The 26,879-nt window shown below is 42.9% G+C and overlaps 1 protein-coding gene across 1 annotated transcript; it reads left to right on the plus strand.

The window, feature by feature from the left end:
• The first annotated feature begins 5,161 nt into the window (after window positions 1–5,161).
• On the plus strand, window positions 5,162–25,208 carry GCM1 (glial cells missing transcription factor 1). The gene is made up of 6 exons (XM_029244349.1): window positions 5,162–5,232; window positions 7,845–8,056; window positions 19,070–19,322; window positions 20,337–20,449; window positions 22,150–22,278; window positions 23,683–25,208. The coding sequence occupies exons 2-6, from the start codon at window positions 7,982–7,984 to the stop codon at window positions 24,415–24,417; spliced, it is 1,305 nt and encodes a 434-aa protein (XP_029100182.1). The 5' UTR covers window positions 5,162–5,232; window positions 7,845–7,981; the 3' UTR covers window positions 24,418–25,208.
• Window positions 25,209–26,879: the final 1,671 nt, after the last annotated feature.

The following is a 26,879-nucleotide window of genomic DNA, read 5'->3' on the forward strand; positions in this document are numbered from 1 at the left end:
AACAGATTGAATGCAGGAGCAGAAATGAGGTGTCCAGCTGTCTTCTATTAGGTTAGATAGTAAAAAAAAAAATAGGCAGAAATGTTAAACAATGTGACTCTTCTCAATTTTTTGTTTTGAATATAGTTATTTTCATTAAAATGTTATTTATGTTAAAATGTAATGGGTTATTACTATTATTTTAGATGAATTAATAAATGTTTCAAAATTTTTTCAGTTCTAATTTCTAATATGGTAATACTGACAGATATAACCACATACACAAAAGCTCTTTGAGGGTCTCAATTTTTCAGAGTGAAAACTGTCCTGGGAGCCAAAAGTCTGAGAACTGCTGCTATAAAGTACTGTACAAATAGTAGATATTTTTACTTTATATCATTGACCTTTAAAGAAAAGAAGTATCACATGATAAAACAAAAAAGGATGCATGCCTCTTATGGAAAAGTTAGAGAATTATAGATAAATAGAAAGAAGGAAATAAACAGTATCAATAATCCTATAACACAAAGAACAACTGTTACCATTTTTGTTGCACTTTTCTCAGTATTCTCTCATTGTAAATATCTAGCCTGTGATCTTTACAGGCTTCGTCAGTCTTCAGAGTTTAAATTGGGGTGGCACGGGGAGTTTGGGGCGGTTATTCGCCGGCCCTCGGACCACCAGCAAGATCTCGGCTCCGCCCCAGTCATCTCTGGTTGTTTCATCGGGTGGTGTCTCGTGTTTGCTCATCACTGAGTCTTTGGTTACAACACGTCCATCTTTTCCTTCCTCTTCTGCTCTGCCGCTTCGGAGCCGGGGATGCTAAGGTCCGCACAGCCCGCCGCCTCCTGCGGGTCAAGCATCTCCATCTCCGCGGGGCGTACCCCCCACTCCCCCATCCCCCCGCCACCCCAGTGCAATGGGCGGGAGCTCCGGGGCTACGGAAGTGGTGGGCGCTGGGTCTGCTGGAATCGGTCCTGGGTGCCGAAAAGCCTGGCTGTGGGCAGGGCCTCCCTCCCTCCTTGAGCGGTATTTTGTCCGACGGGCGCTGATGCTGTGCAGTTTTACCGAAAGCATCTTCTTCCTCGTCATCTCCCTTCGATTCTTGCCCACTTTCTAGTCCTGAGCTAGGAGCCCCGTGGAGGGCTAGAGATGGGGCAGTTTTCACACTGAGCTCTGAATATCGCGAGAAAGAGCCTCCCCCTGACGGCCAAGTTGCAGAACTTTAGGACTTGGTACTTCATAGCGGCAGTTCTCAAACTTTCGGGTCTCAGGACCCATTTTCACTCTTAAAAATTGAGACCCTCAAAGAGTTTATGTGTATGTGGTTATATTTGTCGATATTTACCGTATTAGAAATTAGAGCTGAAATTTTTTTTAATATTTATTAATTCATCTAAAATAACAGTAACAACTTATTACATTTTAACAAATACTATTTTTATGAAAAATAACCATAACACCATATTTTTATGAACTATAAAAAATTTTTATGAAAAAAATTGGGTACCTCCCTCTTTCATAGAAATCGTGGGATCATATTCCTTCTCCATTTGATCTGTGGTTCTTAAGTTTTTCTTTTAAAAAGTTGGTGTTGGGCTTCCCTGGTGGCGCAGTGGTTGAGAGTCTGCCTGCCGATGCGAGGAACACGGGTTCGTGCCCCGGTCCGGGAAGATCCCACATGCCGCGGAGCGACTGGGCCCGTGAGCCCATTTTTGGGGGGGTTGACACTTGGGTTTGTGCTTGTGATTTTGATATTACGTACACGTATGTTAGTCCTCATTTCTATGGGCAAAACAGTTCTCAAGTCTTTAAAATTTTTAAATTTCACAATATTTTCCAAAAAGCACCGTGACAGCCAGGGGCTTTCCCACCTGAACCACCGACTATAGATCTCAACAGCAGACCATGTTTGTCTTGTCTGCCCAGAGATTTGGAAGGAGAATGCTAAGTCAGCCTCTTCTTTCTCAGAACAGATACAGCTCAGAATCCACTTTAAAATGATGCAGGTTCTCTATAGAACTGAGGTATTTAGACAAAACTTGGAGACTCTCCATGTGAGAATCACAAATGGCTTAAAATTTGAGAAACCCTAAAGGAAAAATCCAAAGTTCTCTTTTACACAGCACAGAAAAGCGAGCTCTGAGAGGTCCCTTGGCTACTTGCTTTAAAGCTGCCTGTGCTACCTAAACGTCTCATTGGGCGAACGACGGCTGTTCCCTGGGTCCTGCACATTGACTCAGGTGAGACATTAACAAGCATTTTCTGATTTTAAGGGGTATCAGACAAGTGCCTTAGGGTGTCCACCTTTAGAAGCATAAATAAAAGGGACAGTGCTTTATTTTGAAGTCTGGGCTAATTTCAGGCTTACTTAGACGGGAGATGTGTTAGTACATCTCTAACAGGTGCAAGCTGAAACTGCTCATCTTTAAGGGGTGAGAGTGTAGATGGTCTTTGGGGATCGCGTGATTGGGAAGGAGAGGTTAGGGCTGGCCTCGGGCTTGCCTGCATCCAGGTTTCTCTCCTTCCTCTCCCTTTGTCTGTCTCTCTCCTCTGCTTTTCGCTCCTTGTTGGTTTCATCTCTCAGATCTGTCATGTGGCCGCGGAGGTGACCACAGCAGCTCTGAGGTCAGGCTCACAGTTTGGCATCTGAAATGAAAGAGCAATACCTCCACCTCTGATTTGGAAAATTCCAGGGAAGAACGGTGTAGGTCAGACTGGGTCCCATACCAGAAGGGACAGAAAATTCTGATAAACAGCCTTGGGGGAGGAAAGAAATATTCTGAAAAATGGTGAGGTAAGGAAGCAAGAGAATCTTGATGCCAGAAGGGGCTGGTATGTCAGACAGACTTACTCTATCAGGAAGGGAATGCCTTTTAACGTCATTCTTCTCTAGTTGATATTTCTTCTTTGACCAAGGTCAGTTTGCTGATGCCAAGAGATTGGTTACTCCACAGTCTCATAAAGATCAAGTTACTTAACCTTCCTCATACTAATATGGCTTAATAATACTATATCTCATGAGGTAGTTGTGAGGCCTACAGAATAGCATCTACCTCACAGGGATGCTCTAAGGACCAAGTGCTCAGCGTGGCACCTGACACACAGTAAGTGTTTGGTCAAGGAAATCTTTCGTAATTACCATTGTTATTAATAACAATGACAGAGGAGATCCAATTAGGAGAATTTGGGCAAGAATGTAGGGCGTGGCCTTAAGAGACCAGAAGTGCCGTCACCTGTCTGGGACATACGGTCAGAGCTCAACCAGAGTGTGAAGACGGAGCACCTTTGTTCCCCCCGTGTCAAGGGACAAGGATGGATCTGCTGCTGAGGCTGGGATTCCAGCAGATCCTTCTGTAAAGAGAAGAAGAGTGGAAGATACCAACCTCACCTTGAAGGAAATAGCAGCTTAGCAGGGAACTAGGACTAACGGGCATCAACAGTTAAAGCAACAGTACGTACAGTCGTATTACAATCATGCAAAGTAAGACCTGCATTTGGTGAGGTATGTAGGAAAACAAGAGCCTGAAAGGAGTGAGCCAAATGTTACCTGTGGGAATCTCTAGGAGATGGGAACATGAGTTGTTGTTTTTGTTTTTTAAGATTATGAATTTATTTTGTAATTAAGAAAAAAAAGTGCTAGTTTTAAGTGATGTAAGACAACTTATAACTCAGTTAAGAGTTCTGGAACACCACTGAAGTGAGAAATCCTGTGCTCCAGACGAACATGGGAAGACATCATAAGGGGTGACATTTTGGGGACTCCTGAAGGATGGATGGGGTGTACATGTATAGAGGGGAGAAGACAGCTCTGGCGAGGAGCCCTGAGCAAGTGGATAATCATGGCAGGTTCAATGATCACCTTATTGCCTCTCAACTCCACGTCCACTCTTTGCTCTGCTTCCTGATTCTGGAGCTGGACCCTATGGACATTTCTCTTTGGCCAGCTGGCACAACGCCAGGCTCTGTCCCGCTACCATTGTTCAGGGGGTGGAGAAAGATCCTGACCGAGGAGGGCCTACAAAGAGCAGACCGAGATTAGCCAGAAAAAGCACAAGAAAATCATGCAGGGTCTTTACCTCCAGATGGAGAAGGAGTTCATTCGTGAATTGAAAGCCTAGTGAGACATCTTCCCAACGTTGCCAAAGGTCTCCCAGGGCCTAACACAGCCGGTGAGGCTTCCCCAGCATCTTGTCTTCCGGCGTGCTCGTTCCTCCTTCTGATGGTCTGGACCTTCCTAAAGGTACCGACTTCTCATCAGGCTGAGCACACACTTGTCATAGCACTTTACTGGCCCATGGCGTTGCCACTACCTAGAGCAACCTCTTTTACTCCTTGATGCCTTGACTATTTGTCCTTCAAAAGGCTGATCAGGCATGCTATTGGTGTAAAAAGTTTCCCCTGAGTCTCTTCCCTCCAGCTTAAAACCTTCCCCCTGTACATCCTTCTAGACTACCTCTGTTCCACTCATCATGTTAACTTAGGCTGATTCAGTGTCTGTTCATCTTTTCCACCACTGAACTTCTTCACGGCTTTAATGATCCCCTGTATCTCCAGAGACTAGCAGACTGCCTGGAACATGGCAGGTGAACTGAATCAATGCGGGCTGCGCCCCGACTGCTGAGAATGTCTTTTGAAGGCAGGATTATATTATTCTGGGAGATTAGAACACTCAGAATTAGTGGGGCATCATTGTTAGGGGCAGGACAGCATTTTAGTGCTTCTGGTTTGGGAGATGTTGGTTAACCAATATCTATTCCAATAAATTCCATCACTGTCACGTTTCTCTCTGTCTGTCTTCTCTCGCTAGTGTACACATGCAGAGGTAGATGGTGGAGGAATTAGAATCTACCATTAATCAGTCTGCCTTGGGCTCAAACTTTGAAATTACAAGAAGGAAAACATCTGGACTTCCTCATGAGAATCTTTGCAATGTCCATTTCTGTTAAAATGCCTTTTTGACATAAACAAAGGGAAAGTTCATAGTCGTACTATAGAATATTCACCACATTGCTGGCATTCTGCAAAGAATTGGGCTGGTTAAGTGGCTCCCAGGTCACTCTTACCTATCCCAAGCTGAGAGCATCTAGATTTTGATTGGATTATTGCCAGAGCTCATTAGCATAGTGTACCTTGACCTGGATTAGGGAACAGCAGCTTCTGCAGAGAAAATGATCAGAGCTTGCCGGGACCTGAACCAGAGATGAGATTTTTATGACACAGTTTTGTCTACATCTCCATAAGAAGTCAGAGGTAAGGAAACCATTACAAAGTTTCAGTTGTAAGATTAAAAAAAAAAAAATGGGGAAGTAATATACAGCATAGGAAATATAGTCAATAATATTGTAATAACTTCATATGGTGACAGATGGTAACTTATGATGATCATTTTGTGATGTATAAAAATATCGAATCACTACGTTGTACACCTGAAAGTAATATCGTAAATCAATTATACATCAATTAAAAAAAAAAGGTAAAGAAGCCAGAAATCCTGAGGAGAGACAAATGTAAGGGATGTGATAATGGCCACCTCATTTCTACAGGGTTTCATTTGTTCTGGTCGGTTTTCTGTAGAAATAATGAAACTTGAACAAGTTTCAAGCTTGGCCCAAGTTGCTTTGAAAAAAGAAAGTCTTGACAAATGGACTTTTTTAATCCTAGAGGAACACTGAATTGGCTTGTTTATGTTTTAAAGGCTGTAAACCATCTTTTCTTCTCTCCTGTGTTTTGGTCTTAACTTTCAGAGAAATATTAAGTTCATGTTCATTCATTTGTCAAGAATTTATATCAGAAAAAAATCGAAAAAGCAATGTAGTTTTTCTGCAGCAGGATTTTTGATTCCCCTTCCCTTAATTTAAAAACAAAAGAATTATATCTATTTACATTGCCTAGGCTTAAAACAATGTCTTTGATTTTTTGAAATGTGAATCTTGTTATTCAAGGTTTTTTAAAAAGGTCAACCTGTTCCAGTTAGCTGTAACAAATTTTAGACCATCCAAGTTACTGCTGTTAATGTTAAAGAAGTACATAAAACCGTTGCTATCACATTTATCCTTGATATTTGCGTCTGACATACTTGTTTAAGTCTATGGCATCATTTCTTCAGTAACTTAGTGTTTATTTGCCAAACATAGAATTTGATTTAAAACTCAATGGGGATTTAATCTTGCACATCAGTGTTTGAACTGGGGGGCAGGGGTTTCATCTTTTTGAATCTTGGACCACTAAGTTGTAGGTGAGTGTGGGTAGGTGCATTAGGGAAGGAAGAGACTCCTATTAGATTGTTATTTAGTGGCCAAGAACTTCATTTACATGTTCACGTCAACAGTCTTCTATATCCATACACTTGCCCTCAGTACATCTCAGTGAGTGACAAGCATTAGGGTTACATAAAGCTAAGTAACTGAGGAACAGAGTGCATGGGACTTCCTAAGGTTGAGACTATTAAACTAACTTGTGGTTTGAGTGACTTTTAAGTAGTTCTATGTAACATCATTATGGCCCTTGTTTTTTACTACTTTTTTTTTTTTTTTTTTGCGGTACGCGGGCCTCTCACTGTTGTGGCCTCTCCCGTTGCGGAGCACAGGCTCCGGACGCGCAGGCTCAGCGGCCATGGCTCATGGGCCCAGCCGCTCGGCGGCATGTGGGATCTTCCCGGATCGGGGCACGAACCCGTGTCTCCTGCATCGGCAGGCAGACTCTCAACCACTGCGCCACCAGGGAAGCCCATGGCCCTTGCTTTTACTAGCGCACCAGCGAATGGAAATGTCACACACGTAAACGTGTTTTACCTCATATTCTGCTAACAAGCACATTTCATCTCAAAATGATTGTCTTTTTTTTCCCCCAGACTTGAACACTTTTAATTTCTTTCCTTCTCTTTTTTTTCTTTTCTTTTCTTTTCTTTCTTTCTTTCTTTTTTTTTTTTTGGTGGGGGGTAAATCCCCTTTAACCAATTATAACTAGAAACTAGTATTTCTCATGGTGGAAAAAAAACACAGTTTGCACAAACATTTTTGAACATCTATTGTTTATACAATACAATTTAATCAGAGTAAAGTCAGACAGAATTTTCTTGTAGGGGGCAGATTGCTAAAGATAAAGCCAGAAAGTCTTGAAGGGTGCTTTGAATTAAACAAAGTTGAGAAACACTATTTTAGAGCAATAGTTCTCAAACAGTTTTTACCCCCCAGGGGACATTTGGCAATGTCTGGAGATATTTTTTAACAAGGAGGGGTGGGTTGCTACTGACACCTAATGGGCAGAGACCAAGGATGCTGCTGAACATCCTACAATGCACAAGGTAACCTCCACCACAAAGAGTTATCAGGTTTGAAATGTCAATATCGCCAAGGTTTTAGAGGAGTCTATCGTTTGATGATATTTGAAGATATAAAATACATACCGGATTGTTCATCTCTATGGAAATTTAGATTTTAAAAAAGACTTCTAGACACATCTGGTTGTGATGTTCCCCTCTTGTAACACACCCCAGGTTAGCTAATTTATGAAGGTGTATCCATGGAAACAACTCTAAGCCAGCTATCCCTCCTGCCCCAACACAGGTACACGGAGGATAAGGTTTTAACCATTGGCTACAGGTGACAACGGTCCTTACTAAGGCCTTCCTGCTTGGGGCTAGCAATGAGGAAGGAAGCCTAAATCTGAGAGTGAAATTGATGATCTCCTTTTGATTTCCCAAGGTCAAGCTTTATTTCAGCAAGGTCACTAAGGGCTCCTACATTTTGTTTTTGTTTGTATGTTGATGCTTTGCCAAAATATCAATGAAACAGGCTTTTCTGGCAGACGAGCACTGATTTTTATCACTTTAATGGTCAGTATTACTGTCATTTATTTTTTAGTGTCAGAAGACAGTCTACTGGTCTAAACTGCCTGGGCGGACTAATCCAACTGTGTTAAGAGCCTTTGAGAGCAAAATTCTCAAGCACTCCTGAGGGCAGTTGGACAGACGGAAACCTGTGGGCGACCCGACTTTATCATGGAACTTGAGAACGTTGATTCTGAGGACAAAGAGACGTTAAGCTGGGATATTAATGATATGAAACTGCCACAGGTATGTACTTGCTTTAACACCGGCTTCAGCATTTGGCTGTGAAGCCTTGACCGGTAACTTGCTAAGACCTGGAAGGAACTTGGTGAGGGTCCCAGCTGGGTAAACACCTCTCCTCCAGAGCTTCGGCTGGACATCTGACTGAGGACTTTTGAGAGGAGGTGCTAAGATCTATGAATTGAGCAAGCCCTTACCAACCAGACTCACCCGGTTACAGACAGAAGCAAAGAAAATGTTACTTCCCTTCTCTTTCAAAGTTGGCTTGGCTCAGATGGCACCCGCCTGCTAGCTAGTAAAACAAAATCCACGCTAATGTGTTTGTCCATAGATCGACTCTCTGTAATGCACAAGCTCCCATACTACCTTATTTGCTATAGTCATGGGTTTAACCTAAATCTGTCACTGGAATGTCCTGGTGAGAGTGCTCTTCTAGACCTTTTGTAACTAGTACACAGTCCACAGACATGGGGCTCCTCTCCAACTACAGAGTGACTTTCATTTCATGTTTTCTTTGCTTTATCTTTGGCAATTGCCTTTTTTTTTGGCTGCCTCGGGTCTTAGGTGCGGTGCATTGCATGGGCTTTTCGTTATGGTGCGAGGGCTTCTCTCTAGTTGTGGCATGTGGGTTTTCTCAAAGTTGTGGTGCGAGGGCTCCAGAGCATGTGGGCTGTGTAGTTTGCGGTACACAGGCTCTCTAGTTGAGGCTCGCGGGCTCAGTAGTTGTGGTGCGCGGGCTTAGTTGCCCCAAGACATGTGGGATCTTAGTTCCTTGACCAGGGATTGAACCCACAACCCGTGCATTGGAAGGCGGATTCCTTACCACTGGACCACCTGGGAAGTCCCAGCAATTGACATTTTTAACTCTTAATTTGGTGGAAAACATTAGTTGTTTTAATTTTTTTTTTTTTTTTTTTTTTTGGCCACGCCACATGGCATGTGGGATCTTAGTTTCCCAACCAGGGACTGAACCCTGGCAGTGAAAGCACCGAGTCCTAACCACTGGACTGACAGGGAATTCCCAACATTAGTTGTTTAAAACTGACTTTCTTGAGCTCCCTTTTTGGCCTTTCTTCCAGTGAAGAATGTTCCAGTGAAGAATGTTTTCACTGGAAATTTTTGGGAAAGGTGGCTGGGAAAGCTAAGACTGGGAGACCACCAGTACCATCTAGTGAAAGGTCAAGCTCATCTGCCTGATTCTGGGGAACAAGAAATTTGAATTATCCCAAGCAGGGGAGAGGGAATGGAGATTCCACAGTCTTGATTTATAATCATTCCAAATTTCACTCTAATGAAGGCTTCCAGATCATTCCAAATTTCACTCTAGAGAAGTGTTTCTTTTATAGATTTTTTTTTTTTTTTTTTTGCCAAGCCCTGTGGTATGCGGGATCTTATTTCTCTGACCAGGGATTGAACCTGTGCCCCCTGCCATGGAAGCTCAGTCTTAACTGCTGGACCACCAGGGAAGTCTCTCAAGTGTTTCTTTTGGTTTTTTTTATGTTTACCCTTAAATCTCCTCCCGTATTATCTCTGGGTAGGTCTTAGAAAAGCTGGGAAGCACCAAGTATGCCCTACTTTCCATCCATTTAAGGATGGTTCAATACACTACAGCTAAATCATGCAAATATCTATTTTAAGGATCTATCTTTGTAGTTGCTTGTAATTGGTTTACAATAGTTGTAGCTGTTTTAGAGGAAACTTTAAGGTAAATTTTAATTACTCCTGGCTCAGGGACCCATATTCCTAGTTCATGATTGCAGCTCTCAAATAGAGAAGATGGACATCCTCAAAAACAAGAGTTGAAGGAAGCAGGCACATAGATGATTTTGCAAAGTCACATCGTAGAGTAGGAGCTTTAATGGGGTCTAAGAACCCTCTGACATGGCGGGCAACACTGTACTAACGTTTATTTTTTCTGGGACAGAGGATTCATATCATTCATCAAATCTGTAGACAAAAGGAAGAAACACTTCCCTGGAGGGGATCTCAGGGCTCATAAAAGTTCATGTTCCAACATGAATTTTCCAAAACTCAAGCATTCTCAGCTACCCAAGACATTAAAATGAGACATTTACAATAAAAATACACATTCAATTTTGGAAGTGCATCATTTTTAGTTCGTAGAAAAAGTTTGATTGTTCGTGGAAATAGGTAAGTGTCCTTCAATTCATTAAATATGCCAGGGAAATGATTAAAAGAGCAAAATATTCCTTAGTAGTTTCTAAGCAGAGTCAACAACATCCTCATCTGGGTTTATGCTGGCTTTGGAATCGTATCAAGACCTAGTTGAGGTGAAAGATAAAAGGTCTTGGAAGGATTTCCAAGCACAGTAGATTTTATACTTCAAGAGAGTTTCTGAAGGCAGAGTGGTGTATGGTGAGAACAGGGCTAGGAGACCAAGTCCTGGCTTTGAATTCCAGTCCTGCCTCTTTTTATTTGTAGAATTTCACGGGGTGGTTTAGCTTTTCTGAGGCTCCCTTTCCTCTTCTGATAATGAAGTGCTTGCACTAAATAGTCTCTTACGGACCCTTTCAGTTCTAAGTGTCTAGGATTTGGTGACCTGAGATTTGGAAGACGGCCTGCACCCTAGAATGGGGGCCGGGTGCCAACCACAGGGCCTGGTACGTGTTAAACACAAGCAACAAATACGAAATTCACGAATGATTGGCTCTATGGCTTATCTGTGTGACTCTAAACCAATCTATTTTCTTAAGTCTTCATTACCTCCTCTGTAAAATGAAAATAGTAATTCCTTAGATACCTTTCTTAAATGTCTAAGCTGTTTAGAACAAATGTGTTCCCAAAATGTGTTCTGTAGTGTGTAAGTTACAAGGAATTTTCATGGATGCTGCGAAGGAAGAAAAGGACTAAGTTCAATGAAGTTAAGCCAATTTTTTTTTTGGCCACACTGTGCATCATGCAGGATCTTAGTTCTGACCAGGGATCGAACCCGTGCCCCCTGCAGTGGAAGTGCAGAGTCCTAACCACTGGACCGCCAATTTCTCTACTGCCAACATGGTGCCTTTCTTACTGCACTGGCGGCTCTCCCAAGAGGAAGTTGTTGGCATTGTTGCCCTATCATAGTTTTGACTACAGAGCCCTTTTTTCATGGAGCCCCTTGGGCGATGAGTGTGCCTCAGACCATCTGTTCGAGCATTAAAACATATGTTTTAAAGGATTACATCTATAATAACATGCACTGGCTTATTATTATTATACATTTCCCCAATTCCATTCTTTTTCCCACCCATACAAAGAATTTACAGTTTATTGTTCATATTTTTATATTCTTGCCAGGATTCCTGCAAATTCCTGTAGCTTGTAGACAAATTCCTTTCTTATTAATGCACCCCGCTGCTTCAAGTTTTGAGATGGTTACAAGAGTGCTCACTGCATCTTTTGGTCCTGGGAACTCCATAGCCCTTTATACATCTCAGATAGATCACGATCTATGGGTTAATTTTTGGCAACAGTGAACAGTGACATCCTTATCAGGATAGCAGAGATTTTTGAGTGCCGGGGATGTGCCAGACACCATAGCAGGCTCAGGGATACAGGGGCCGTTAAGCTATGCTAACTTTCACGGAAGGGCTCATGATCTTCTGGGCCAGTGAAGCAATACCAGTGTCCAAACAGAGAATCGATACCGTGTAGAAAAATGCCGGAGGCGCTGAAAGAGGACGTACGTAATTCAGCGTGACTCAGGCATGAGGAACAAGGCATAACATCTGGCAAAATCTCTCTGGACACATACATTGTAAAAGGTGAGAGGATTAAGGCAGGTGAAGATAAGAAAATCCAGGCAGAGTAGAGCACTTTGAAGACTGTTCAAAGGCTACATATGGGGAAGCTGTGCACAGACAGCAAGGGGATCTGGGAGGCTACCGGCGTGAAAGGTGGTTTGGACGCAGGCTATCCTAAGATGATTCAGTTATTTTATTTTATTTTATTTTTTAAATTTTTTTAAAGCATTCTTTTAAAAAAAAATTTATTTAATTATTTGGCTGTCCCAGGTCTTAGTTGTGGCGCACGGGATCTTCAATCTTCTTTGCGGCATACAAACTCTTAGTTGCCGCATGTGGGATATAGTTCCTTGATCAGGGATCGAACCTGGGCCCCCTGCATTGGGAGCACGGAGCCTTAGCCACTGGACCACCGGGGAAGTCCCAATTCAGTTTTTTGTTTTTTTTTAAGGCAGTGGGAAGCCGTTAGGCTTGTTGAGCTGGAAAGCATCATGATCAGGTCTAGGGCTTGGACGGTCTCTTGCCCTCACTAAATCATCCCTCCCTGGATTTGTTTCATGTGTTCTTCTCCCTGCTTTAAGCTGCATGTATGTCTTTATAAATCTTCATTCACTCATTTCTGATCACTTGCCTAGCTTCTGGTTATTTTGATACCACTTCTCCTTTATCCAGCCTCCACAGAGTCAGCCCAGAACTTCAGGCACTTAACTTACTCAAAACCATCATTGATAAAAGCCTCTTTATTCCAGACCAATGTAGTACACTAATTTTGCTTTCCCTTCCTATGCTATTAAACTACATTTGCATTTTCAAAGTTCAAATATAATTGCTTTAGGGTTTGCTTGGTCCAAGCAGCAAATGTCTGGGGTTGGGTTAGTCTTACCTTTATTAAAAATGTTCACTACATGGTTCATTACACGGATACTTCTTATTAATACTGATTGTTAATACTTGGGAGCCATGAACCCCTAAGAAATTTATTTATTTTTTTCCTGGTTGAAAATCAGGAAGAAAACCAATTCCTTGTTCTCCTAAATAGTACCCACTGAGCAGGGAGATGGAAGCAGCCACTCTGCTCCCAGCACCTGCAAGTTTCTCTGAGCAGAAACACAAAGTGTTTCAATAGCCCCACAGCAGACAAACACCCCGAATCACTCTGTTCCTGAACATGAGCAGTTTCCAGATGAAACCCATGACCAAAGCCACACCAAGCCATTAACTCACACAATTCCAAGGTTTAAGTATACTTTTTGCAGAGAAAACCTAAAACCATACATAGGCTAAGCATAAATACAGGGCCACCTGCAGCCTGGGGAATCAACCCCAAAGAGCCCACGTCTCTGATGAGTTCATTCCCGGACCGTGATTTTAACCAGTACAATTTCCTTTGCCTCAATCTTAGGAGCAGCGGTGAATCTTTGAGCTTGTACTGTGAATTTGTGTGGTTAAATGTGATCAGAACAAGCTAGTTGTAATCAGATGTGTCTTGGCGCTGGGGAGCTAAGGGGTAAACCAGATTCTGGATTTCTGGTCAATTATTATCTGACTGCACGATCAGGTCACTTTGTTGTTGGTCCGACGGGGACACTCGTAACTTTGTCCTCTTTGTCCAGCATTGTCCTTGATCTCAAGGTCATTTGAACTCCCTGGGACAGTTCCACGTATATTGACCCCGTGGTCATTGGGTCCCCCCACTTTTGGGACCAGAATTCTTCTGCTACCCTGTGCTTCTGGGGTCGTGGGGGTGGTAACAGAGACTCTCCCTGGGTGCCCAGGAGGTCCCTTGCTTAGCTGGGTGGAGTTGGAAAGGAAAGGGAGAAAAGAAAAGAGGGGGTAACAGAGTTTGAAAGCTGGGGCACTCTGTCCCACCTTAGTGTTGTCTGAACAAATAAGGAACTTTTTCTCCTGCATCTTGACCCTTTAACAAAGGTAGGAAATTGCAAGATTAGTCAAAGGAGTAATGTTTAACTCAAAAGCATTTTGTTGATGAGTTTCTCCCTTTGAAAACACTTGGAGTTTGGTTTCCAGTTGATTCGGAGAGATAAGTTCCTGAAAAGTTGAAGGTAAATCAAAGTGCTGGAGGAATTTTTTTTCTGTATTCCATAAGTAACATCTAATTTTTTCCTCTCTCTGGTTTGCTTAAACGTGTATCTGTTTGCTAGCCTGGTTTTATTTGGAGACATTTATTTATAAGGAATTAATAAGCTATTCTTATTAAAGAAAACCTGGCAGATAATTGCTTTACATTAGAATAGATTATATTCCAAGGGAAAAATCAAATTTAATATAATAACATGATAATGTAAATATTTTTGATACCTTATTTCAGAATTTTGATTTTAATTCATTAGTTTTATGTAATAGTGTATATTTAATTCTTAAGTTACCCTATTAAAACTTCAAGTAGTTAAATAAATTAGAATGAAGGCAGGATGAAGGGTGCTCTGATTGCATAGGGCAGCGGTCCCCAACCCTTTTGGCACCAGGGACCGGTTTTGTGGAAGACAATTTTTCCATGGACAGGGGTGGGGGGTGGGGGGCGGGTGGGAGTGTGGGGATATAGTTCAGGTAGTAATGTGAGCGATGGTGAGTGATGGGAAGCGGTAGATGAAGCTTTGCTCACTCTCCGGCCTCTCACCTCGTCCTGTGCGGCCCGGTTCCTAACAGGCCAAGGACCAGTACCGGTTCACGGCCTGGGGGTTGGGGACTCCTAGCATCTAGTTTCAAAGATTTTGAGTGAGTTAGAGGATTAAGTCTCTTAGGGAAAGAAATTGCATACGTAAGGCACAGAAATATTCATTAAACCCCCAATGATATTACCCATGAGATTATAAAATATAAATTTGCTATATTTACGTGTTGGAGACCTTAAGAATATTCCCTTTAAATTATAAACTTCTTAACCAAGAGCAAAAACAAAGAGTTACTCATGAAAAGTTAGAAATTAAAATAAACAGAAGATCTGAAAAGAAAAAAATGTTTTGTGGGGATTTGCTAAACAAGATTAAGAAATAATTATTCTTCCTTTTAAAATTTTACTCTCTAGTGCCTTAAATTTGGAAGTTTTCAGAGTTCCTTATCATTCATTTGACACCTGGGTTCCTTTGCATCACTGGAATCTGGGTTTTCTCATAGCTGCAATGTCAAAAAATGTCAAAAAATGTCAAAAATCTCACTAAGTATCCAGGTCAAAAGACTGGTCATAAATAAATAGCCAAGAGAATATGTTGATGTAAATACACTTACTCCTAAGTAATTTTCTTGAGGTCATACTTTGTCAATCTTATTACTGCATTATTAATGGAACTGGAAAACTAGGGTACCAGTGGAGGAGCTGTTGGAAAAAAATGCTTAACAGACCTTGGAATGTAGAACGTTTTGTGGGCTTTAAAAGAAACCTCAACAATGCTAAAATAATCAAAAACACAGAATGTGTTCTCCAACTACAGTGGATGCAAACTAGAAATTAATAGCAAAAGGCAACAGGAAAATCTGTAGATACATGGAAACTAAACAATATATTTCTAAATAATCCATCAAAGAGGAAACCTCAAAGGGAGATCAAAATATACATTAACCTGAGAGAGAGAAAAAAGACAGTGGAGCTCATTTCTTCCTCCACAGGCAGGGAGTACTGGCTTTAACTGGAGTGTTTGAGCCGCTCTCACAGACACTGTCATTCTTCCTGGTTGGTGGAATCTATGCCATTGACCAGCCTGAAGAGGCCCCTCACCTTTAAAACATGAACATCTCAGCTTTCCTTCAAGTCCACCTCACCCTTTTCTCTGCTGCCCTGACAACTGTGCTTTGTATTTGAAGAATTCAAATCCACAGTCCAAATTGCTAAAGGTTCATAGTTTAACATTTTAACCTACATTTTTATTATTTCAGAAGATAAAATATTATGTTTTCTGTAGCATTTCTGTGGCAGAAGACAAGAGAGCACTGTTTAGAGCTTTAGGTCAGAAGGAAGAGAAGAGAAGCGGGTGGAGGAAGGAGACAGGGCTGCCTGCGGGGTTGCCTGAGGTCTTCTCCTCACCCCGGGCATTGAGTCTTGTCCAGCTCAGAATTACCAGGGAAGTCGGGGAGAGAGGGAAAGAACTGGAAAAAACAGCTCATTCAGCATCTTGGCCTGGCCAGGCCTCTTTCCTAGACACTCGACTGTAATTGCCCGATGGACCAGAGGGGACTCCTCCGGATGCCATCCCCCTTCTTCCTGCCCTTTTCGAGCAGCATTCCCTTCCCACGCTACAGGGCAGCAGCAGAGGGGCATTGTCACTGCTCTGAGAAAGAAGGTCACTAACAAGATCTGCACCAATTAAGCTTTTGTTTTATAGGGGCTTGGACTCCTGTCTTGCATTTGGCTTAACAAGGTTTAGAGCATGAAGTGACCTCTCTGGGGGTCATCTCTGTCCTAAAAGCTGGTGGCCCTCACAATCATACTGGCTGGTGTGTGTGGCCCCAGATCCGACACAGTAACAGCTAACACTGATGTGGAACTTGCTGTGTGCCAGGCACTGGTTTTATTTTATTTTGTTTTTAAAAATTGAAGTATAGTTGATTTACAATGTAGTGTCTGGTATGCAGCAAAGTGATTCATATATATACATATATATATATATTCTTTTTCATATTCTTTTCCATTATGGTTTATTATAGGATATTGAATACAGTTCCCTATGCCAAACACTGTTTTTTTTAAAAATATTTATTTATTTAATTTATTTATTTAATTTATATTTTTGGCTGCGTCTGGTCTTAGTTGTGGCACGCGGGATCTTCGTTGAGGCACATGAGATCTTTCTTTGCAGCGCGCGGGCTTCTCTCTAGCTGTAGCATGTGGGTTTTCTCTCTCTAGTTGTGGCACGCAGGCTCCAGGTTATGTGGGCTCTGTACTGCGGCACACGGGCTTTCTCACTGAGGTGCATCGTAGTTCCCCGACCAGGGATCTAACCCGCGTACCCTGCATTGGAAGACGGATCCTTTACCACTGGGCCGCCAGGGAAGTCCCTGTTTTTGTTTTTGTTTTCTTTTCCACTATAGTTTATTACAAGATATTGAATATAGTCCCCTGTGATATACAGTAGGATCTTGCTGTTTTTTATATATATGGTAGTTTATATCTGCTAATCCCAAACTCCTAGTTTATCCACTCCACCCCTTTGGTAACCATAAATTTGTTTTCTATGTCTGTAAGTCTATTTCTGTTTTGTAAATAAGTTCATTTGTATCTTTTTTTTTTTTTAGATTCCATGTATAGGTGATATCATATGGTATTTGCCTTTCTCTGACTTTCTTCACTTAGTATGATAATCTCTAGGTCCATCCTTGTTGCTGCAAATGACATTATTTCATTCTTTTTTATGGCCGAGTAATATTCCATTGTATAGATATACTACATCTTCTTCATCCATTCATCTGTCGATGGACGCTTAGGTTGCTTCCATGTCTTGGCTGTTGTGAATAGCAGGCACTGTTTTGAATGCTCTGTGTGTGCTGACTCGTTCAGTCTTTCTTCACACATCCCTGCCAGGCAGGTAGTCCTGTGACCTCCATCTCACAGAGCAGGAAGTGGAGCCCTGAGAGGGAAGGAACTACTGTAAGGCCCTCACCCAGGGCCTTCACAGGCTGTGCTCTTACCAGGGGCTGGTAAGCTCTCTGTGAAGGGGCAGATAGGAAATATTTTAGGCTTTGTGGACCATACAGTCTCGGCTGCGACTACAGGACTCTGCCATGGTGTGTAAATGTATCCACAGACAACACTTGAATGAACATGGCTGGGTTCCAATAAAACTTGACTTATGAAAACAGGCATTGGGCTGGATTAGGCCCATGGCCCTAGTTTTCAGACCACAACTCTTCGCTATTAACTAGTACTAACTCTCATGTACATAAAACTTCTCATTTCTATTTCCTCAGACCCATCTCAGTTCCCATGAAGTTCCGTAAAATGACAACTATCATTAATTATATAAAATTTACAGTTCACAGCACATCTGCTCTCCACAGTACTTTTGTGAAGCATGTTTTATCAATGTCCCCATTTTAGAGAATAGCAAAATTCGGCTTCAGAGACAGTCACCGGCCCCGAGTCTCACATTAAAAATTCTTTGGCATGTTCTAAACTTGAAATCTAACTGAAGAGACACCGACTTCCCTGAGTAGCTTTTCCATCCTAATGATGTTTGCTTTTTTTCCTTCTCAAACATCTTGTCTTTCCTTTCTCATATCCTATGCTGTGTCTTCTTGTTGGGGAAGCAAAGCAGAGGCACCCTGATCTCTCTTCCTGGAGCTTCTAGAATCTTCTACTATAATCTTCTTGCTGAAAATGTTCTTATACCAAGGATCTGGAAGCCACGGGGGTGGGCACAGCCTACGTTTGACTACTGAGACCCCTTAATGATTCTCACCCTAAGAATCTGTCAAACGCCACATCCTTTTGAGCCACAACTTCAGTGACTAACATTTATTCTGAGCTCCCTCCAGGCTAGGTGCTGTGCTAAGTAATTTTTATATATTATCCTATTTAATTCTCAGACCCACTTGAGGTAGGCAGGTCTAGTTATTTATCCCTATTATGCAGATAAAGAAACTGAGACACAGAAAGCTAAATAACTTATGCTATAAGGATCGAGTATCCTGTGTCTCTGCCCACTCAAAGGAGAGTTCAGTTAGCTATTCATGGGCAGGGAATTGTGCCCATCCTGGGCAAGAACACAGACGTTTCCAGTCAAAGTAAGCTCTTCCTCACTCCCCTGCCCTGTTTGAGGCGCTTGAACATGAGTGTAGAGCAAAGGGGAGAAAATCTCCACAGGGGAGAAAGCGGCTCTCCAGCCTTCCACCGCGTATCTCAGGTGGCTTCGTATAAACCCTCCGCTTTCCCAACAAGGTAACCACCGCCCCGCGAGAGACATTATTTCGCGGCCCTGCCCCAGTGCTGTCCACTTCATTGTGCAAGAGCACAATCATGTTACTTCACCCTCCAACATTCTCAGTGAAACGGTCCTCACTCTTATCACCAAAGGCTAGAGAAACAGCAATCGGGGGAGAGGGGCGGCATCACAACTCACTCTGGTCCAGGGAGCGGATGTTGGGTGGACCCAGGAATCACGTGCTCGAGGCTGTGCTGCGTGTGCTCAGACCCTCACGGCAGAGTGAAATCCAGCTTGGTCTTTGCTAAAGGTCTCGCGCCCAGCTCTCAAGCACCAAAAGCAGCTTTAAGCACAGTGCTGTTTTCCAGCTGAAACTATAATAATATTCTTTGTGTTTTCATCAGAACGTGAAAAAGACGGACTGGTTCCAGGAATGGCCAGATGCCTACGAGAAGCACATCTACAGCTCGGAGGACAGGAATGCACAGCGGCACATGAGCAGCTGGGCCATGCGCAACACCAACAATCACAACTCCCGCATCCTCAAGAAGTCCTGCCTGGGCGTGGTCGTCTGCAGCCGCGACTGCCTAGTCGCTGAGGGCCGCAAGGTCTACCTGAGGCCTGCCATCTGCGACAAGGCCCGGCAGAAGCAGCAGAGTGAGTGGGGCTCCTGCCCCGAGGGGCCACAACGTCCCCGCACCTCCCAAGGGCCCATCCTTCGCACTGGAGGGTGGTGGAGACCAAGGCCGGTCCTTTAGGTTATCTTAAGGAAAGCCAGCCAGCTCCCTGGGCTCCGGTATCCGTCCCAAAGATCTGCCACGCCCAGGGCACCCACCATTAACCTCCCTCGGGTTAAGACGCCTGACTCGGGGCCTCTGTTAAAAGGAAGACACATCACTTAGGGAACTAACATTAATTCACCAGCACACCCACCTAAAGTTTAAGAGAAAGTTGTGTATCACGCTTGCCACCTCACATCTTGCGGAATGGGGTCCCCAAAATGATCTCGATGAGTGCTTTGATCTAGAGTGGGAGCCGGGACTGACTCTGAGGTTAGACTCAATTCCATGCCATTTAGGTTCAGCCATAATCACATGCTGAGATAATTCTTCATTTTGTTTTTTTATCATATTCATCAGGTTGTGAAATAGATGCATTTGGCATTCCCTGTGCCTTGCCTACTTCCGACCTCAAGTTACTTCATGTTCTTTCCTTGTAATTTGTTTTCAGAACTTGCTCTCAGGGCAGGATCTGGTATCAGTCATTTACACTTTAGTGAAACTTTAGTAGCTGCGTTCTCTCCGTCATGTGGTTTTGCTCCTTGACCCTTAGTTCTAATTGTGAAGTGAAAGAATTTTTTTCTGCTTCTCTACAAAGAATTTCAAGTATCAGTAAATAAGGAGGGATTTTTTTTTTTTTTTTTGCTCAAAGGAGCTCTCCCCTGTCCTGTAAAATATCCCGCTCTGTAGGCAACTGCTTCCTCTACCACGTGTGAAAGTGACCTGCGCTGCTTTGGTGGTCTGGCCTCCTAGGCTCAGGGGTCATGCCCAGTGTACAAAAGCCTATAAAACTGTGCCCAGGTGGATTCTTTGCCACCCAGGAATCTGAAATCGGCAGGGCCGCACAGACTCAGGTCACCTTCCTAAGTCACCTTCCTCTGCTCCTTTGTAGGGAAACGCTGTCCCAACTGCGATGGGCCCCTGAAGCTCATTCCCTGCCGAGGCCACGGGGGCTTTCCTGTCACTAACTTCTGGAGGCACGACGGACGCTTCATATTTTTCCAGGTTGGATTTGAGTTAGAGATTCCATTTCTCTTTAATTCAGGAAATCTTCACAGAGCACCAGCAGGAGTTTCCTCCAGGAAATGCACAGGTGGAGGGGAGCCTGCACCCTTCCTGGGGGACCCTCTGGGCGAGCAAATGTCTGTACCCCAAACCTTGAGACAGGAGTCAGGGACTGGAGGCCAGGACAGGGGTGGCTGCCCCTGCCTCAGGCTCTGAAGGGGATGCTGCGGTCAGTAATCTGCTTAGGCAAGCACTGGCCTTCCACAGACCCAGCTCTGTAAACACAGACACATTGCTTTACTCCCCTAAGCCCCAGTTTTCTGTAAAATGTGGTGTTAAGAAGTCCTCATGCGGGAGGTGGTAGAAACAGTGGCCTCTGACAGTTGGACTGCCTGGGTTTGAGTCCGTGCTAAACCTGTCTCTGAAAAGAAAATGTTCTGATGTGTAGGGTTTGCCAGTTTCTGGGATATAACTATTCCCATCATGGCTGATATCAAGCCAGTTTTTTTTGTTTGTTTGTTTGTTTGTTTGAAAAAGCTAATTATTTTACTATATATTCTTTCATACTACTTATACGATCATAAGATTGAACATGGAGTTTCATGGCAAAGCACATTAAAAATTAATATTGAAGGTAAAAGAGAATAGAAGATATTAAGCTTGACAGAGGTTCTCTGGAAAGATTTCTTTGGTAGAAGCGTGCAAGATGAGCTGAAATTTCCTTTCCCTTCTTTCCTCTTTGTTAATTCGGTTTCTTCATCAAATATATATTTTTAATTTAAAGTTAATTTTTTAATTAACTTTGTTAATTCGGTTTCTTCATCAAATATATATTTTTAATTTTATTGGAGTATAGTTGATTTACAATGTTGTGTTAGTTTCAGGTGTACAGCAAAGTGTCAAGCTGTTTTTACAACCAGCTCACAAATTCCTGAATGGCCAACAGTTGGCTTTCGGCCTGGCTGGCTCTGGCACACTTTGAATCCTAGCTCCCGCACGTACTAGGGGAGGTTTCCCAGGTGGTATAACCCCTCCATGCCTCCTGGGAAGGATGATAATGGTATAGCCCTCACAGCCTTGTGCTGAAGGTTCAGGGAGAATTATATGACAAGCATTACTTGTCATCACTATGAATGTGACTTGGCCAGGCTGGGGAGAGACACCACGCAAGGAAGGAGCATCGTCAGCAAAGGCAGGTGGGCAAGTAGGAGCGTGCATGGGGGGCTTGGGAGCATCTTAAAAGGATGCTCCACCAAGGGGGAAAGGGCGGGTGCTGGGATGAATTGGGAGATATATATATCTCCATACACATATCTCCCATATATATTGACATATATACACTATTTTTTATACTATTGATACTATGTATAAAGTAGATAACTAATAAGAACCTATTGTATAACACAGGGAACTCTACTCAATGCCCTGTGGTGACCTAAATGGGAAGGAAATCCAGAAAAGTGGGGATATATATATATACATATAGCTGATTCACTTTGCTGTACAGTAGAAACTAACGCAACATTGTAAAGCCGCTATACTCCAATAAAAATTAATTAAAACAAAAAAAAAAGGTTGCTCCAATCTTGTCTTAGTAGTCAACTGCAGCAATACCCAGTCTGATGGCAGGGCACAGGATAAAGCTTTACGCACCGTGAAGCGCATCTAGTTATTTATTTCACTGCTTCGTCTCCTCTAAGTCAAAGGGAGAGCATGATCATCCAAAGCCAGAAACCAAACTGGAAGCCGAGGCCAGAAGAGCAATGAAGAAAGCGCACTCTGCGTCGTCCTCTGTCTCCTCGAAGATGAAACAGGGCCCACAGATAAAGGTAACCTTGCCCCATGCAGCTTCAAAACGTACGACGACTTGCCACCCCTGTGGTGGCGGCAGTAGATTTCCCTGTCCCTTACCTACGAATGAAGCCGAAAATCACATACCTTCAGGCTCACCTGTGAGTCAGCCTCTGCCAAAGAGACTGAATCTGCGGGTTTCCTCTTCATTTCTACCATCTTTGTAGCACGCCCTCAACTGTAAAGTCCATAGAATTTCAGCATCGTCTTTCCCTACTACAATTAAAAAGAGACTCGAATTAGTACTTAACCTATGTTCGGCACTCTGTATTTCTGATAGAACCAAAATGAAATGGTCTGCACAAAACATGAGCCTCGTGCTTTTTCACTCTTCCCTAAAGCAGGTGATTTCCTCAGCGCACTCCACCAAGACGAAATAACCAGGCAGTTTCTGAAAACAGTGCTCATCCAGGGATGTGGGGATGGAGGCTTCTTCCCGCAGTCAAACTGTGATGTGAAGTTCATGGCTTTATGGGTGTCAGACTGTAGGTTTGTGGGTTTGTCTGCTTAAGAGTGGTACTAAGTCCTATACTTTTTCTACTGTCCAATGTTCCACACTTCGGGAGTACAGAAATGAAGCCAGTCCATCCCTGGAGGCTCTAAAGTACCTTAAGAAAAAAAATTGTAATTTGAGTCTTTTGTAGGGAAATAGGAGCCCCTGAATCCCAATGACTGGTCTTATCCCATCTCCCAGCCCTGGGAGAAGTTGAAGGGTATTTCCTCCCACTCACCCTACCTGGTCACAGTCTCTCCAACCCCATCGGTCGATAGTTTTACATAAATAAGAGGATAACTTAATTTTCAACCAGATTCTTTCCTTGCGATTAACTGGAGGACAATTTACTTTCTCCATTGGTAAAAATAAATTGACCACCTCATATTCCAGAGATCTACAATTTAACAAAATGAGTTCAAAGTCTCTTGAGAAAAAAAATAAACCCTGGTCTCATGGAATCCACACAGCACTAAAAAATAGAAAAGTCAAGGAGGGAAATGAGGTTCCCCTGAGAGTTATACTGAGGATAAGGTAAAACTTTGAAGATAAAGTTTGATTTTTCTTAAATACCCCCTTACAAGTTTCTCACAGAGTCAGTTAGGATATCAGACTTGCGTTTGAGGGGAAACATTTTAAACACACTCCTGTCTGAGTAAAGGGCAATTCGGCCCTTCCTGGTTGGTCAGATTTCAAACGGAAATGGCAGCAGCCTTTAGTTCTTCCAGGCCTTGGGTGCTTGTGCAAAGCCCCATGTGTGCTTGTGCTTCAAGTATGCAAGGAATGAAGAAAATCTGCAGAGCACTTATTTGTGCAGGGTCACTCGTGGGTGCCTGGGGTAGTTAGGTCAGTTTAACTTATTAACATGAGTTTTCTCTTTCCTTTCCAGCCTCTTCCAGGTGAAACACAAAGTTGGGAAAGTTTAACTTGGTCTTTCCAGGAAGGTGTCCAATTGCCTAGTAGTTACAGTGGACATTTAATAGGTAACGCTCCCCAGCAGAAGGCACTGAATGATGGCTCATCCTTCTGTGAGAGTTATGGTTTGGGGAGAACCTCTGACCCCAGAGACCCCACTCCCACCTTGGGCCCCACTCAGCTCTACGGGAAATGCAATTTGTCCAATAGTCGGGTCCCCAGCAGCCAGGACCTGCTTCAGCCTCCTGTCTCTGGAGTCTTCTCTGATTATAGTGATCTGCAAACATGGAATAAGAATGTTGCTTTGGGGAGAAATCCTTCCAATGACAACAGTTGTCCCAGTTACGCTTTTCCTCTGACCAGCTGGCCTTACGACTTCTCCCCTTCCCAGAGCTCTTCAGAACCCTTTCTCCAGCAGATTCCCATGGAACCACCAGCACCCAAAACTAGCTGTCACCCCTTCTGGCCAAATCAAGGGGGTGAACTTTACGAAGAGAAGGTGCATGTGGATTTTAACAGCTACCACCCTTCCACCACTTGCCATTCACCTCAGGAAGACCCCTTTCTCCTCACCTACACCTCTCAGCCCCATCATCAATATTCTCTGCCTGGCAAGAGCAGCAAATGGGATTTTGATGAAGAAATGAGGTACATGGGTTTGGATCACTGCAACAACGAAATGCTTCTGAACCTCTGTCCTTTAAGATGATCCAAATCGGGAGACTTGTGCACTGCCGGTGGAAATGTCATTTCGTGCAGCCTCTGCGGCAAACAGTATGGAGGTTCCTCAAAAAATTAAAAGTAGAACTACCGTATGATCCAGCAATCCCACTTCTAGGTATATATCTGAAGGCAATGGAATCAGTATCCCGAAGAGTTATCTGCACCGCCATGTTCATTGCGGCATTATTTACAATAGCCAAGACATGGAAACAACCTAAGACAGATGAATGGATAAAGACAATGTGGTGTGTATATATACACACAATGAAATACTATTGAGCCATGAAAAAACAGGAATCACGTCATTTACAACAACACGGATGGACCTTGAGGGCACTATGCTAAGTGAAATAAATCAGAGAAGGAAAGACAAATACTGTATGAACTCGCTTACACGTGGAAAATTTTAAAACCCGAATTCATAGAAATAGAGATCAGATTTGTGGTTGCCAGAGGTGGAGGGTGATGGGTGGGAGAACTGGGTGAAGGTGATCAAAAGGTAGAAACTTCCAGTTTTAGATAAATAAGTTCTGGAGATGTAAGGTACAGCATGGTGACTATGGTTAACAACACCGTATTGTATATTTGAAAGTTAAGAAGAGAATGGAACTTAAAAGTTCTCATTACAAGGAAAAAATTATAACTGTGTGGCGATGGATATCAACCACTCATTGTGGTAAACATTTTGCACTATATACATATATCAGGGCATTATGTTGTACACCTTAAACTTATACAAGGTTATATGTCAGTGATATCTCAATAAAATTATATCTCAGTAAAACCGGGGGAGAAAAATGACCAAAATCTTTTATAGCCACTTAAAAAGCTGTTCTGGGAAATGGCTGAAAGAATTTCTTTAGGAAATGGTTTTCAAAAGGTAACCACATATAAATCAGAATCATGACAACGAGCAGAAGGCAAGACTTCTCTCTTCACACAAGTGATCTGTTGGCCTGTCCTCCTCCTTTCTAGTACTATGGGGTACTAGAAGTACTAGAGTACTCCTCAGGAGTGCTAGAGTACTAGGACAGTTTTCAGGAGTGCTAGAGTACTCCTCAGGGAGAATTGAAAACTTGTCCCATCTGTGGCAGGAAATGTCCCCGGCTATTTTTTTTCTCCACAATATTTGGGGTTCTCAGCACCTCAACTGCATTATCTGTTGCATTTTCAATGTCCTTGCAATCATCTCAAACAGAGCAGACGTGAAAGGACCAGGATCTCATCTACGCCTTCTTGGAAACAGAATGAAGGAACGGAGAGAGCGAAAGAGTTTCAGAGGAACAGAAAGACGAAGATGCTACCACTGAAGTAATAGTACTTTGTCTAGTATGAAACTTGTGGGGTTGGTTTATGAAACATGTGTCCTCTAGTTGATTTCTAAGACTCGTCAAGACACGGGCTATGACCCAACCGCATTTCCTGAACACAAAGAGCAGCAGAATTGAACAACTGCATGAAGAGACTTTCCAGTGGCACCAAATGGTCTCGTTTCCTTCTTCTTCCTCCTCACTGTCCTCCATGAGAGCTCCAGTTTTGTCCCATTTACCTTTATTTTTACAGTGCCTAACAGCACCAGGCTCAAAATATGTGCTTGAGAAATGTTTGATTGAAAGAGTCCTTGTGTAATGAACATGGCCATGGTCAGGCAGCTGTATTTGAATGCCAGTACCTCTTTTTTGCTGAAGTGCTTTACAAAAAGGTGAGCCTAGACATAGAATCTGGAAAGAACCATACAATCAGCACACATTTTCAAAATAAATGCTCTTTTCTATTTGAATGGTGACAAATGCACATGATACAAAATTGGTTCCTAGTCTCCGTCTTAAGGCATCATCGACTAGTTTCTTGTCTGTTTTCCAAAGATTAGAGATATTTTCTGCATACAGTAGTCCCCCACTTATCCGTTGGGGGGGTGCCTTCCAAGACCAGTGGATGCCTGAAACCATGGATAGTACTGAACCCTATATATGCTATGTTTTTTCCTATATATACATACATACTGATGGCAAAGTTTAATTTGTAAATTACGTTCAGTAAGAATATCTGAATTGCCAGCATCATTACTCTTGCACTTTGGGACCATTATCAAGTAAAATAAGGGTTACTTGAACACAGGACTGTGATACTGCAACAGTTGATCTGATAACTGAGACGGCCATCAAGTGACTGTTGGGGAGCATATACAGTGTGGAGGCCTTGGACAGAGGGATGATTCTTGTACTGGGTGGGAAGGAGCCAGATGGAGCGAGAGTTCATCACGCGACTCTGCGCAATTTAAGACTTATGAATTGCTTACTTCTGGAAGTTTCCATTTAATATTTCAGACTGCAGTTGACCACAGGTAATTGAAAGCACAGAAAGCAAAACCATGGATAAGAGGGGGACTGCTATATATGTAAGTGGTATCATACTAGATTCATTTCTAACATGACTTTTGTCATTTTT

The sequence above is a fragment of the Monodon monoceros genome, unplaced genomic scaffold (genome assembly GCF_005190385.1).
Source record: "Monodon monoceros isolate NGI ecotype Baffin Bay Population unplaced genomic scaffold, NGI_Narwhal_1 Super_Scaffold_3, whole genome shotgun sequence".
NCBI lineage: Eukaryota > Metazoa > Chordata > Mammalia > Artiodactyla > Monodontidae > Monodon > Monodon monoceros.